General features: G+C 41.8%; 1 protein-coding gene across 6 annotated transcripts in view; it reads left to right on the top strand.

Annotated features, from left to right (window-relative positions):
• The first annotated feature begins 1,193 nt into the window (after positions 1-1,193).
• ZPBP (zona pellucida binding protein) overlaps positions 1,194-14,306 on the top strand; it is a 73,617-nt gene continuing 60,504 nt past the window's right edge. For 2 of the 6 annotated variants that reach the window (XM_061590428.1, XM_061590427.1), the window contains exon 1: positions 1,200-1,709. In XM_061590428.1, coding sequence (XP_061446412.1) covers positions 1,601-1,709 — 109 coding nt within the window. In that variant the 5' untranslated portion in view covers positions 1,200-1,600. Of the gene's footprint in view, positions 1,710-14,306 lie in introns of all 6 variants that reach the window. The other 4 variants (XM_061590430.1, XM_061590429.1, XM_061590426.1 and 1 more) reach the window with 4 other exon arrangements.

The raw sequence follows: 14,306 nt of genomic DNA, 5'->3' as shown, positions 1-14,306 counted from the left end.
TTCTGGGAAAACGAAAACGGGGTCCCATCTTATGGGTCAGGGAAAGCCTAGGCAAACAGATATGTGTTTACAAGACACCTGAAGCAACTAGCAGTTTTATGTTTCATAGTACAGGGGCGATAGCGGAAAATGCCTTTTTGGGGACACTGCCCTATGATCGTCTATGGGGTGTGGTACGAACAGAATTTCCAGAGAGGGAGTCTGCGGAACTGAGGCAAATACTGTTGACCTGAGATAAAGTTCTAGGCCTTACTGATAAAATAAAAACTGACAAATTGTTATGTCTGGATGGCATCCACCCGGGAGTTCTCAAAGAAGCCTACAGGAAGTCCGCAAGCAGGACCTTTATGGAAAATGGTAGAATTCACCAAGATTTACAGCTGCAACCTGACTTCATTCCTAGGCTCAGACCTGAAAGGGCTAAAGTAATATCAGAATACTTTTGAGTGAGTGCAAAGTGACTAGTCCTCATCACAGAGTAACCAGTTACTGTGGTGTGTCTGGATGAAAGAGAAAGCTTCGCAGGACATGGGCATACTTAACAAAACACTGTTACACAAATAAGTGTTCAAAAGCTACTGAATTCCTATACATTCCATTAATTTCAAGGAAAAATCGAAGTGCTTATTATCAACCACAAAGTGCTCTTTTGAATCCTAGAGTGTTGATTCTGAATCCTACTATGCAGATTTGTGATTGTGTGTAATTTTTATGAAGTATTTGTATTTCAGGAACTCAGTCTACACTGCAGATTGTGAAGTAAGAATCCAGTTAATGGAGGAACCAACTTCAATCAATCCGTTGTCCCTTCAGTTTCAACATTATGTAGTTCAGAAACATCTTTTTGGATACAAGAGACAGAACATTATCAATATAGTTTCTAAGAATCCCAACCTAATGAAGGCAAATTGTTTTTTAGAAATCTAAAGCATAGTTTTATTTTCTTCATCATGTCCATTCTGGAAGTTTAAATGGCTCTGTAAGAAATTAAGTCGCTAGAGCAAATATTTGACACCAGTTTCCAAATTCCCTATTTACTAGTTAAAACAGTCTAATATGACAGGCCTTCTCCCAATTAGCCCTGCGATGTCCTACGAACGTCATGACAATCCATAAACAAAAGGCGACACTGGCAACAACTTCGCTTAGGGGTAGGGCAGCACTAAACAAGCGCAGAGCGTTCCAGAGTCCATCTGGTGCAGTAAGGATAACAATCTTGTCTTACGGAATCTTAAAAGCTAAGGAATAAAAAAAAATCACAGTAAAGCGCGCCTTAGTCACCTTTTCTTTCGGTGCTGTCCCGGCGTTGAAGGCGACGAGAAACAACGATAAAACCCAAAATGTCTGACAATTGCGCAGGTGCGGCACAGACTCTGAAAGGAAGAATTGCATAATTAGCGCGCGCAGTTTCAGCCGCACGCAGCCGTCACGTGTCGTCATTTCGTTCCCGGTCTTCTGCCTCGACCCTCCCCCTTTTCCTTCGCCATTGTGACGAGGGGAGTTCGAGGGCGATGGGGCAACGAACTTGTCGGGCGCCCGCGTGAAAGAGATAGGCGGAGGGCGGGCACGCCGGCCAAGCAGCATTTGTAGGCTTGCGGGGATGCGGCGCCGAGAACGGCGGAGGAGAGTCGGACCATCCTCCGTCTTCTTAGGCTTCTGCGGCCCCCTGCTCGCTTTGGCATTGTCCCTGCTGCAGGGACTCATCTCAGGTAAAGTAAGCGTCACCTTTTCCTTCTCCTGCCAGTGTGTGAGGGAGGAGCGAGGCAGGGTGGGTGCGCCTGTCTAGCGGGCGCCTTTTCCATCAGGTTTTGGCTAAACTTTAGGAGGAACTTCCTAATGGCAATTGCAACGAAACAGACTGCTGCAGGAGATGATTGCCTCTCTTGGAAGTATTTGAATAGAGGTTCCACAGCTATCTGTCAGGGATGCTGTAGCTGCATCCTGCACTGGTTCAGGATGGGACAGACCCGCTAGTCCAACCCTTATTTCCCTTCCTGATTCATGTTATCAGGACAAGTTTGATGTAGTAAAAATAAAAAAGAAACGAGGCATACACACACACATACACATAATCACATGTAAGCGTCACCCCATGGTAACTGCCAGGCATGATTTTTAAGTTATAGTAATTTTGCTTGCTGGGGAAATGGGAGAGATTAGTTCCAGTACTTTGGAACCTGTGCATGTTTAGCAGACTCACATAAACAGAGTCCTCTCTTTTGTAGGTAGTTGCCTAAGACCTTCCCCGTTTTTAAAGGAAATCTCCCACATATTTCTGTCAAAATTTCCATACTTCATGGGTGGTCTTCAAGATATTGTTGGACTGCACCTACTGTTACCCATGACCATAAGTCATACTGGCTGGGGCTGATGGGAATTGGGAGTCCCAGCAACAACTGGAGGGCCACCGGTGAAGTCACTCTTGCCCTACATAAAGGGATTTTCTCCTCTGTCTACAAGCAGTGCTCTTGCCTGTACTGCTGAACCTAAAGATGTCTCAGTCTAGGAAGTCCTAAATGTTATATGGGGTAAAACTATATATTTGTGCAGGGGTTCCATATTGTGATCTGCGAGCTTCATTCAGGTAGCCCACATTTGTGGTTGAAAACAGGAGATGTCAAGTCCATCACATTAATTTTAATTGTGTTTTATTGCTTCTTTTATTTCTTATATTGTATTTTATTGTTTGAATTCTCTGGAATACAATAAAATATGATATATAAGAAATAAAAGAAGCAATAAAAATACAGAACAATTAAAAATCATACAGCATCTATCACAGCACATTACAATTGCTGCAACAAACAGAAAGGTCATTTAGTGGTCTGCCAACAGCCTCAGCAATTATCAAGAAGTCCATGGGGGGGGGGAAGTTTGGGAATCACTGCATTAGTGAATAAAACAGTGCTCCAGGTCCTGATTCAAACATCCTTATGTGCAACATAAGCTGAATATGAGCCAACAGTGTGATGTGGCAACAAAGAAGGCAAACACTATTTTAGGCTGCATTTACAGAAGTATAGTTTCCAAATCACGTGAAATATTAGCTACCCTGTATTCAGCACTGGTTAAGCCTCATCTTGAGTACTGCGTCCAGTTCTGCTCTCCTCACTTCAAGAAGGATGCAGACAAATTGGAACAGGTTCAGAGGAGGGCAACAAGGATGATCAGGGGAATGGAAACCAAGCCCTATGAGGAGAGACTGAAAGAACTGGGTATGTTTAGCCTGGAGAAGAGAAGACTGAGGGGAGATATGATAGCACTCCTCAAGTACATGAAAGGTTGTCACACAGAAGAGGGCCAGGATCTCTTCTCAATCGTCCCAGAGTGTAGGACATGGAGTAATGGGCTCAAGTTCCAGGAAGCCAGATTTTGACTGAACATCAGGAAAAACTGCCTAACTGTTAGAGCCATATGACAATGGAACCAATTAGCTAGAGAAGTAGTGGGATCTCCGACACTGGAGGCATTCAAAAGGCAGCTGGACAGCCATCTGTCAGGAATGCTTTGATTTGGATTCCTGCATTGAGCAGGGGGTTGGATTTGATAGCCTTATAGGCCCTTCCAACTCTACTATTCTATGATTCTATGAACAATAGATTTCAGCTATGTTGCTATCCACAAGAATCTTCCTGCTGAATAGACGGACAAGGTGGTAGTATTTTTTGTTTTTAATTTTACATTTATATCTTTTTTTTTCAGCAATCAGATTATGTCATAATCTGCATTATGCATAATTATGCATAATCTGGGGGTCCCAGCCCGGTGCTTGCAGGTGCCATGCTGCCTGCAAAAGTCTGCCTTGGCATTCCTAAGGCAATTGGGGCCATCTTTCATGACTCAGCTGTTGTTACCACCAGCCATGTGGAGCTCAAAGCAGGCACTTCCTTTTTTTTCCGGGGGGGAGGAGGAGCAACAGGAATTGGGATTGCCCACCAGCCACATGGAGCTGTTGGCAGGTAATTCTGTCACTCTTTTCCAAAGTGGATATTGCTGTTTCGAGCAAAGAGAGGAAGAGATGATGTGTGGTGTATGTATTGAAAAGGTGTACAAAAGAGTGTGGTGTGGCCACCTTGTATATTTTCCCCAGTAATGGGGAATCCTTCCTGTTATTAGGCAACAGCAGCAGTATGGGGGGGAGGAAGCAAACATCTATATTGAGTGCTCTCTGCAAGGGCATAGGACCAGCAGGTCATAGCTGATTTTCCATGGTAGGCATGAGATGGTGGTGGTGGTGAGCAATAATGAGTGTACCTTCTCTAATGTTATGTTACGCCATGCTCCCCATGGCAGCCCTTTTGGGAGAGGTGCCCATGGCATTTTCTCAAATTTCAGAGTGTGCCCACTGGTCCAAAAAGGTTGGCAACCACTGCTTTAAAGGCTCTGGTTTCATCCTTAGCCATATTTTTATGTATTGTATTTGCTGCATTTATATCCTGCTGACTGACATTTGCTTTACTGAACATTTGCTTTACTGTACTGCAGTGGTTCCCAACCTGGGGGCCGTGACCCCCAAGGGGGCTGCAAAGTAATCCGGGGGGCAGTAAATAAATGAATTATTTATTAACTTTTTAAAAAATGTATTCACTCCCTGAACACTGTCTGCTCCCCACTGCCCCTGCAGACGACACCTCCTCCTTGCTCCAAGCAAGTGGGAGAACTTTTGCTGAAGCAGCACAGCATCTTTCAGGCACGCTGAGGGCTGGTGTCTGCCTATAAAACATGTGGCAGATGCCAAAGTAGACTGAGAATGGAGCTACCAGAAAGAAGAGGGGATTACTATCGCTGACTCCCATCTCTTCGCACTGCCACTGCTGATGACGCCCTTGCTCAGAATGAGAGGAGAGGGCTTTGCTTGAAGCAAAAAGAAGCAAGGTTGCAAGGAAAAGCTGCTTTCCCCCTTCCTTCCTGGCAGCCTGCCTGCCTTTCTTGGCTCCTGCTTCACTGCCACCTCCTTTTAAAAACTATTCTTATTTGTGAGGTTGCCCAGGTCTCGCCTTTGGCCCAGACAGAGCAATAAGAAAGCCCAGGACTTGCTTGCCCCCCATCTCTGAGGCTAAGTATGTGTGCCAGAGGTTCTTCTACCTACACTCTACCCCCCTGAATCTCTGTCTCAAAGGATGCTGTGTCAATTGAGGGCTTCCCTCCTCCCATGTGCCCAAATGCATGCCTGCAGACACTTGTAGGAGGAGCAGGTATGTTTGTATGTGTATTGATCTATCTTCTGCTCCGCTCTCATTCCCCAAATGCATGCTAACCATCTCAGTTGTGATGATCACCCCAACTTAATCCATACACCTGCTGTGCACAATCTAGCATCCCCATCACCACCACATTGCTGCTTATCAATATTTTTTTTAGAAAAAGCTCAGCAGCTCAACACTAACCCACTGGTGTTAGGAGACAGGATTGTACATCTTCAGACATTGTGTTGGGGGATACCAATTTGATGAACCTTTGCATTAAGAAAAGAAAGCAACACCTCCCTTTCTGCAGGGAGCTTTTTATGGAAAGGGTTATTTGGAGATGTGATTTTGCCATGCACCATTTTTTCAATTAACAGATTAACTTTATGATTAGTGTGTGTGAGGGTCACAAATTATTTTTAGCTTACAGAGGTGGTCCCATACTCGTAAAGGTTGGGAACCACTGCTGTACTGTATTTATCTATATGTCAAATATAGCTATTCTCTTTAATGTGTGGAATGGGAGGAGATGCTGTAATAATGTTATTCCTTTAGTTTATGGATCGTCAGTGTGATGCTTCCAAGAGTTGTCGGACTGCAATTTTCATCATCCCTTACCATTGTCCATGTGGCTGGGGCTGATGGAAGTTGGAGTTCAACATCTGGAGGGGATCACTTTTGACTCTTTCTGCTTTAGTTCTAGGCAATTTCAGCCCCAAAATTGGCATTTCTATGAAATGGAAACCTAGTGTTCTCTCAAGAGTATGGAGCTATGTGCTCTCATCCTCATGTTAGATCTGCTTAAGCAATACACTTTTATTTGTGCTGCTAATGTACTTTCCCTCTAAATATAATTACTATTACAGTATGCTTTTAAAGTTTTTTTTAAGTCCACAGTATATGAGATAGTGACCTGGTTCACATGCCATGTTAAACCAAACCATGAAGAAAGTTTGTACTTGATTTACAGCTAGCGATTTGCCTGGAGGAGACAAATGATCCCAGGTCAGATGACACACTAAGGCAAACCATGATTTAGTTTACACATAGCAGTGCAGCAGGACTGGAGGAGGAGCAAAGTGGCTGCAGTCTCCTCCCTGGGAACCTGCACATTTGTGGCAAACCATGGTTTGGCTTATTCGTGAACTAAGCCAGTGTGTCAAATATAATAAAAATTAAACAATATTTTCCAGAGGGTTTAAAATCTATGCTAGATTATGGAGCATGATTTTAATCAAAACTTAAAGCACACAGTCCAGGTGAATATAGGTCTTAAAATATTTCTTAAAAGTATTTCTCTATGTGAATTTATAGATAGCAAGATAAGGTAGTGCAAAACCAGGATTGACTGAATGATTTGATTTGGGCACTGCTGAAAGTGAAGTGGCTGTATCCTCCAGTCTTCCTAATGCCTTTGCAATTTCTGCAAGGAGCTTCTGTAGTTTAAGTTCAATTACATAAAAGTAAAGTGGTTGAGCTACTGTTGTTGGGAATATAGTCACTATAGGTTCCATTCCTTTTTCTATTTTGCAATGTAGAACATTTCCAGCCCTTGTGTTTGGGATAAATGTAGCGCACAGCTCAGCCACAGAACTTTGTTCCCATTGATTTCAGTGGTAAAGTTTAAGCAAGCATTTATATCTCTCAGACTGACATCAGTAGCACTTCACAGAGAACTTAATTTTAGCAGGATTGGGAATTGATTACCAATTCTTCTCTCTTTCATTTTTTCCGGGATCGTATAAAACTAAAACTGAGGAATAGAAATGTTTGGAATAAATTTGAGTAACATGGGAAACAGGAAAGAGAAAGAAAAATATATGCAAAGTTTGTTCAAAGATTCCATGTTCTAGAACCAAGAGGTCAGAAATTCATTCAATGCATGGCTGGTGGCAGGGAGGGGCCAGGTGGTGCACGGGCCAAGGGTCCAGGACCCCATGCAGTCCCACAGCACCTTGGGGACACTGCCCCCCCAAAAAAGTAAGCTGCTATATCCCTCTCCCAAGAGAAAAGAGTGAAGTCAGAGCTCTGAATGATGAGTGAGCTGTTTTGGACACCAAGCATAGGAATCCCTGCTGGGTCTTAAACAGCTGCCATTTCCAGTTTTTTCTCCTGCCTTGTGTCCATTCCTTTCCTCATATCAACTAGGTTGCATTCCCTTGAATGGTACAGGTATTCCCTTGAAATTATTTTGTGCAAATACTACTACTAGGTAGATGTTAAAGAGTTAGGTTAAATTCCAGGCACTCATTAAAAATTCACTGTTACAGGTAATAGTACAACGTCTACTGAGAAGTAAGTCTCTTTATGTTTAATGAGGCTTACTCCCAAATAATCAAACTGGGTATATGATTGCAGTAATCAAGCTAGATTAAGATTGCTTGAAGTCTTGAAGCTGTACTAATTTGCAGGAAAGAGGAACAGAAAAAACATGCCCTTTATAGTACAAAGATGCATCACTCTGGTTAAAGAAATTACATTTGATACCTATAAAACAAGCACTAACAGTGCAATCCTAATCATGTCAACTCAGAAGTAAAGAGGAAGGACAGTAATAGAGCATCTGCCTTGTATGCAGAATGTCCCAAATTCAATCCCCGGGATCTCCAGATAGGGCAGTGAGAGTCTCCTGCCTAAAAATCACATAGAGCCACTGCCAGTCAGTGTAGACAGCGCTGAAGTAGATGGACCAATCGTCTGATACTGTATAACACAACTTCCTAGGTTCCTGTGTAAGTCCTGTCGAATTCAGTTGGGCTTACTCCTGGGTAAATGGGGCTACAATTGTAACATAATTCTCCTTTTGCAGCCATTTTAATGCTGCTTTTTATATCTTCACAACAGCCATGTGAGGTAGGTTAGGCTAAGAGTTTAAGTAATTGAGCAAAAACAATGATGAATAATGTTAAGTTTCTAAAATGTAAAACGGCACACAAGCAAGAGTATTATTGTTGCTGTTTATCAAGCATGTATGCATTTATGTCTAGTGTCCTGTCACTTTTGCTGGAGAGAAAGTTACATTTTATACAGTTACAGATGTTCATTTTAATTTTTTTATTTTAAAATATATTATCATATTGCCCAAATTTTGTTGATGTTTTTACTTTTAACTTGAGTTCTTTGTGTGGTTTAGGGTTGGTATTGGGGGAGAACAGGGCTTTTGTTCCTTTATCAGCTGTGTCAGGCAGAAATTAAACAGGCTAAGCCTTTTTAGTATGGAATACAATTATTGGGAAAGCTTCACTTGTTAATGGTCTGTCTTTTAGACAACTTATTACTTGTGCATGGCCCATGATTTTAAATGCTGAAATATATTCTGGTGGAGTGCAGTCCTGTATGTTTACTCAGAATTAAGTTAAATGCATAATTGTATAGGATTGCAGATTAACTTCTACCTCGGACAAGAATTCACTGTCATACATAGAGTCATAATTTTTTGGATATGTTTGAAACAATGGAGGAGGTGAAGGAGGTATGTGTTAATCTAATCAGATAGTCAGGGGTAGCCAACATTGTGCCCTCCAGATGTTGTAGGACTACATTTCCTATCAGTCCCAGACAGCAAACCAATGGTCAGGTATGATGGAAATTGTAGTCCAACTTCATCTGGAGGACACCATATTGGCTAGCCCTGACTATCTGATTAGATTAACACAAAACTCCCGCACATCCACAGTTGTTTCAAACATGTCCATAAAATTATATAGATGGATGGAAGTTTCTAAAAAAATTTCTAAAGGCACAAGTGCAAACAATTCCAACAAGGAAAAAAGGGGAAGCCAGCAGAAGAAACCAGTGTGGCTTCACAAAAACCTTAGAGATGACCTGAAAACAAAAAGGACACATATAGGAAGTGGAAGGAAGGCCAGGCTACAAAGGAAGAGTACAGATAGGTAGCATGTAATTACAGGGATGGCATCAGAAAGGCTCAAGTTGAGAATGTGCTGAGGTTAGTGAGAAATGCCAAAAGCAACAAAAAAGCTTTCTTCAGGTAAGTCCATAGTAAAAGACAGAGAAAGGAAATGGTGATACAGCTACTCAGTGAAGATGGTAAAATGATAACAGATGACAAAGAAAAGGCACAAGTGCTCAATTCCTACTTTGGCTCACTCTTCTCCCAAAAGGGGGTCTATGACCCCCCCGGCAAATGTGAATTTGAAGGGGCAGGATTATAGCTTGAGATTGATAGACAAATGATCAAGGAATACCTAATCATTTTGAACAAGTTCAAATCTTCAGGGCCCAATGAATTACATCCTAGATTATTGAGGGAACTGGCAGAAGAACTCTCAGAACCACTGTCTATTATCTTTGCAAAATGGTGGAGGATGGGTGAAGTGTCAGATGAGTGGAGGAGGGCTAATGTTGTCCCTATCTTCAAAAAAGGCAAAAAGGAGGAACTGGGTAACTACAGACCAGCCAGCCTGACATCGATCCCCGGGAAAATTCTGGATCAGATTATAAAGTGGTCAACCTGTAAGCACCTTGAACACAATGCAGTGATTACTAGAAGCCAATATGGATTTGTCATGAACAAATCCTGCCAGACTAACCTCATTTTTGATTGGGTAACCTCCCTTGTAGACTGTGAGAATGCTGTGGACATAATATACCTCAACTTCATCAAAGCTTTTGACAAAGTGCCTCATGATATTCTGATTAGCAAGCTAGCTAAATGTGGGCTGGGTGGAACAACTCTCAGGTGGATCCACAGTTGGCTACAGAATCACACTCAAAGAGTGCTTATCTATGGTTCCTTCTCAAACTGGAGGGTGGTAACAAGTGGGGTACTGCAGGACTTGGTCCTGTGCTCAGTGTTCTTCAATATTTTTATTAGTGACTTGGATGAGGAGGTGCAGGGAACACTTATCAGATTTGCAGATGAGACAAAATTGGGAGGGATAGCTAATAACCTGGAGGACAGAAACAAAATTCAAAGTGAGCCTGATATGCTGGAGCATTGGGCTGAAAATAAGAGAATGAAATTTTATAGGCGTAAGTGCAAAGTTCTACACCTAGGGAAAGAACCCATATGCACAGTTATAAGATTGGTGATACTTCATGCGAGAAGGATCTTGGAATTGTTGATCACAAGCTGAATATGAGCCAATAGTGTGACATAGTTGCAGAAAGGCAAGTGACATTTTAGGCTGTATTAAACAGAAGTATGGGTTCCAAATTGCATGAAGTACTAGTTCCCCTCTCTTCGGCACTGGTTAGATCTCATCTTGAGTATTGCCTCCAGTTCTGGACACTGCAATTTAAGAAGGATACAAACAAACTGGAACAGTTTCAGAGGAGGGCAACAAGGATGATCAGAGGATTGGAAGCAAACCCCATGAGGAGAGACTGAAAGAACTGAGCATGTTTATCCTTGAGAAGAGAAGCCTGAGTGGTGATATGATAGCATTCTTCAAGTACTTAAAAGGTTGTCAAACAGAGGAATGCCAGGATCTCTTTTTGATCATCCCAGAGTGTAGGACACAGAATGATGGGCTCATGTTCCTGGAAGCCAGATATCAGCTGAACAGGAAAAACTTCCTAACTGTTGGAGCAGTGCGACAATGGAACCAATGATTTAGGGAGGTGGTGGACTCTCTAATACTGGAGGTATTGGGTATGGTTTAAGTTGGATTCCTGCATTGAGCAGGTGGCTTGACTCAATGGCCTTATTACCCCTTCCAGCTCTACGATGGTATGATAACTATCTCTGAAGGTTCCACAAATAACATCTTATTTTTTGCAACACATAGAAGTAAGACTACATTTGTAATTATAGGAGTGTGGATAACATTTATTGTGGTGGATCACTTTTGATATGTGCATTTTCTGTTTACCTAAGTTAGATGTCCTGCATACATGTCTGGTTGGAAGTAAGCCCAAGCAATTGTATTTGATTTGATGGATTTTTCAAGGTTTTTTTGTATTGTAAAATACAAATATTGTAAAATAAAAAAGCATGTGTAACATTTGTGCACTGCAATGAAGCTGGTGCAGAAAAAGTGACATAATAAAAAAATCTCACTAGTTAATTGTTTATCAATACATTTATTCTACAGCCACGAGAGGCTGTATACTATAGCCAGCATGGAGTTTTGCATTCCTCAATGTTAAATTAAAAATACCCCCCATGCTATTCTGATGCTTCCCATAAGCTCATTTCAAAACAAAACTTCATCTTCTACAGGTTAAAAGTTTTTAAAAAATGCCTAGATGATTCTTAATATAAGAAATTTAGCATTGAAATCAATGATAAGCTGGGGCATGCTCAGTAATAACCAACAGTGTTCTAAAAGCCAGACTCACAGCTGACTAATCAGGGGACCACACCCCCACCAGACCTTTATTTCACTTGAGACAGTCATAACTTCCCCCAAAGAATCCTGCGAAGTGTAGTTTCTGAAGGGTACTGAGAGGGGACTCCTGTTCTCCTGACAGAGCACCAGTGGCCAGCGTTGTTTAACAATCAACCACTCTGATTGAAGCTTTGTGAGGGGAACAGGGCATCTCCAAGCAACTCTCAGCACTCTTCACTAACTACACTTCCCAGGAATCTTTGGGGGAAGCCATGACTGTCTAAAGTGAAATAGAGGTCTGGTGTGGATGTGGCCAGGGACAGCTTTGGTTTAAATTTGGGTGGGAGACTACATGTGCCTGCTGTAGAATAAAAAGGTGGGGGAAACGCTGAAAAACAATGATACTGTTTACAGTGTTTTCCTTTTGGAAAAGAAAGGGACTTCCCCTATGCCCAGTGCCCACCCACCCGATCCCCTCCCTGCCCCTCCCCCAGGCCTGTTTCAGCTATCCTAAGCATGATTGCACAGGAGTAAATCTCAGTGAACTCAAAAAGCATGCAAATGATCAAACCTGCCCTCCTCTCCTCCTATCCTTTGTCTTATCCCTCCTTCCCCATCCCCTTCCTTCCCCTTCTCCTCCTTCCTCTTCCCCTGCCCCTCCTCCCCCCATGGTCAGTTTTACCTATCTTACGCATGACTGCATGGGAGTAAATTCCATTGAACTCAGTAAGCATGCAGATGATCAAACCTTCCTTTCCCTTCTCCTCTCCCTTCTCCCTTTTTCCTCCCCTCCCCTCTTCCTTCTTCTTCCTCCACTGCCCACACCAGTCCTCCCTCCCCCTTCTCCTCCTCCCCCCCCGGCCAGTTTCATCTATCCTAAGCATGATTGCAGGGGGGTAAATCCCACTGAACTCAATAAGCATGCACATGATCAATCCATTCTCAGCAATGTTGCACAGGATCCCATTTCTTACCTCCCAGATTAAAAAGCAGAGACATTCACTAATAGGCAAAAAACCTTGCGGTTTAATAATATACCTATAGCCCACAGATATTTATATCAAACTTTAAAAAGCAGGGAAATTGGACAGCTCTAGTGAATGCACCAGGGGAGCAGGAAACCAGACCTCCTCTCTGAGATATTGTACTGCCCTACACATTTGCAAAATTCAAACACAATTTGTGTTGGTCTTTCACAGTCTAATCCACTTCCTGTGTAGCTTGGAAAAATTTGGTAACATGCCTCTGAGCATATGGTGAGTGGTGGCAACACCTGCAATCAGCCCAAATAACAAAAACAAGATGTGTTGTGCTGATCTTGTTTTAGCAGAGAGGAAGCAACAATATTAAGACAGTTTAGAGTTCAGATAGTCACTTTAAATATGTCTGATTTACTTTGCAATTTTCTTGAAGCTTCCTATAGTAAATAATTTTCTTTTGGTTCTGTTTCTGTGAATAGGTGAAGTACAGCAACACTTTGCAACACTAAAAAAAAGCTCCAAAAACAATTGTGGAATAATGGCGCTGACTATTCTGCAGAATAGTTTCCAGTGGACATGAGGAGTGTTTTAGTTTGCACAAGATAAAACAGTCGGAGATGAAATATACTTTAGCAAAATTCTAGATGTGCTCTATGTTTTTAATTGATCATGCTCACTTTTCCTTAAGTGAAGTGGTTTAAGCAGCAGGCTGAACATGTGCGTTTTGGGCAGACCAGGTTTGTTTTTTCCAACAGCTAGAGTCACTGCTTAAGGAGCAACATGTAATCAGTCCGATTTTACATCAAACTGCAGTTTCAGATTCAACTGTTAATGTGCCCAAAATAGAAATAGTCCAGTTTGAAACAGAAAAGGCTGTTTTCACCATCATATGACATTCACCAATAGAAAGGCTTTGAAATTAATGAAGATAAAATTGACACAGATTTCTAGGATACATAATGTTATTTCTGTTATTTGAGCTGACTGCGGGTGTTGGCACCACTCACCATATGCTCACAGGCACGTTACCAAATTCTTCCAAGCTACATAGAAATTGGATTGGACTGTGAAAGACCAACCCAAATTGTATTTGCATTTTGACAAATTTTTGGGCAGTACAATATCTCAGAGAGGAGGTCAGGTTTCCTGCTCCCCTGGTGCGTTCACTATAGCTGCCCAATTTCCCTGCTTTTTACAGTTTGATAGAAATATCTGTTGGCTTATAGGTATGTTCTTAAACTGCAAGGTTTTTTGCCTATTAGTGAATAAATATAACTTGGATTCCTACATTGAGCAGGGGGCTGGACTCCATGGCCATATAGGGCCCTTCCAACTCTATTGTTCTATGATTCTATAAATTCAGTTAACTATTTGTACAAAAAAAGCTTTAGGTATATTTAAAAGTTTTTTAAAAAATAGTTTTATGATTTTAGTATTTTTGTATTAGAGGTTGAAGAGCTCCATCTTGTGGTTTTAGATACTGCAGCTGAAATTAAAAGCATAGAAATAGAGAACAGGTGAGATGAAAATAACTTCAATAGATTAGTTCAAGTTCATAATTCTGGAAAGAAGTTCAGAAAGAAGTTTAGGTCTGTTCACAATTTAAATCCCAACATGATTTTACATAAATACAGGCATACCCCGCTTAATGTTGCCCCACTTAACGTTGCCTCGCTATAAAATGCTCCATTTGTCCCCCTACCCCTCTTAATGTTCGTGCGCTTTGCAATAACGTATACTTTATTGGCATGATGCCGCTGCCATCTAGTGGTGATTGCATACAGTACAAGTGAAGACAATTGCTTCACTTAAAGGTTATTTTCGCTTAAAGCAGTGTTTCCCAA

The sequence above is a fragment of the Rhineura floridana genome, chromosome 11 (genome assembly GCF_030035675.1).
Source record: "Rhineura floridana isolate rRhiFlo1 chromosome 11, rRhiFlo1.hap2, whole genome shotgun sequence".
NCBI classification, from domain to species: domain Eukaryota; kingdom Metazoa; phylum Chordata; class Lepidosauria; order Squamata; family Rhineuridae; genus Rhineura; species Rhineura floridana.
This window is presented reverse-complemented; position numbering and strand designations above follow the sequence as displayed.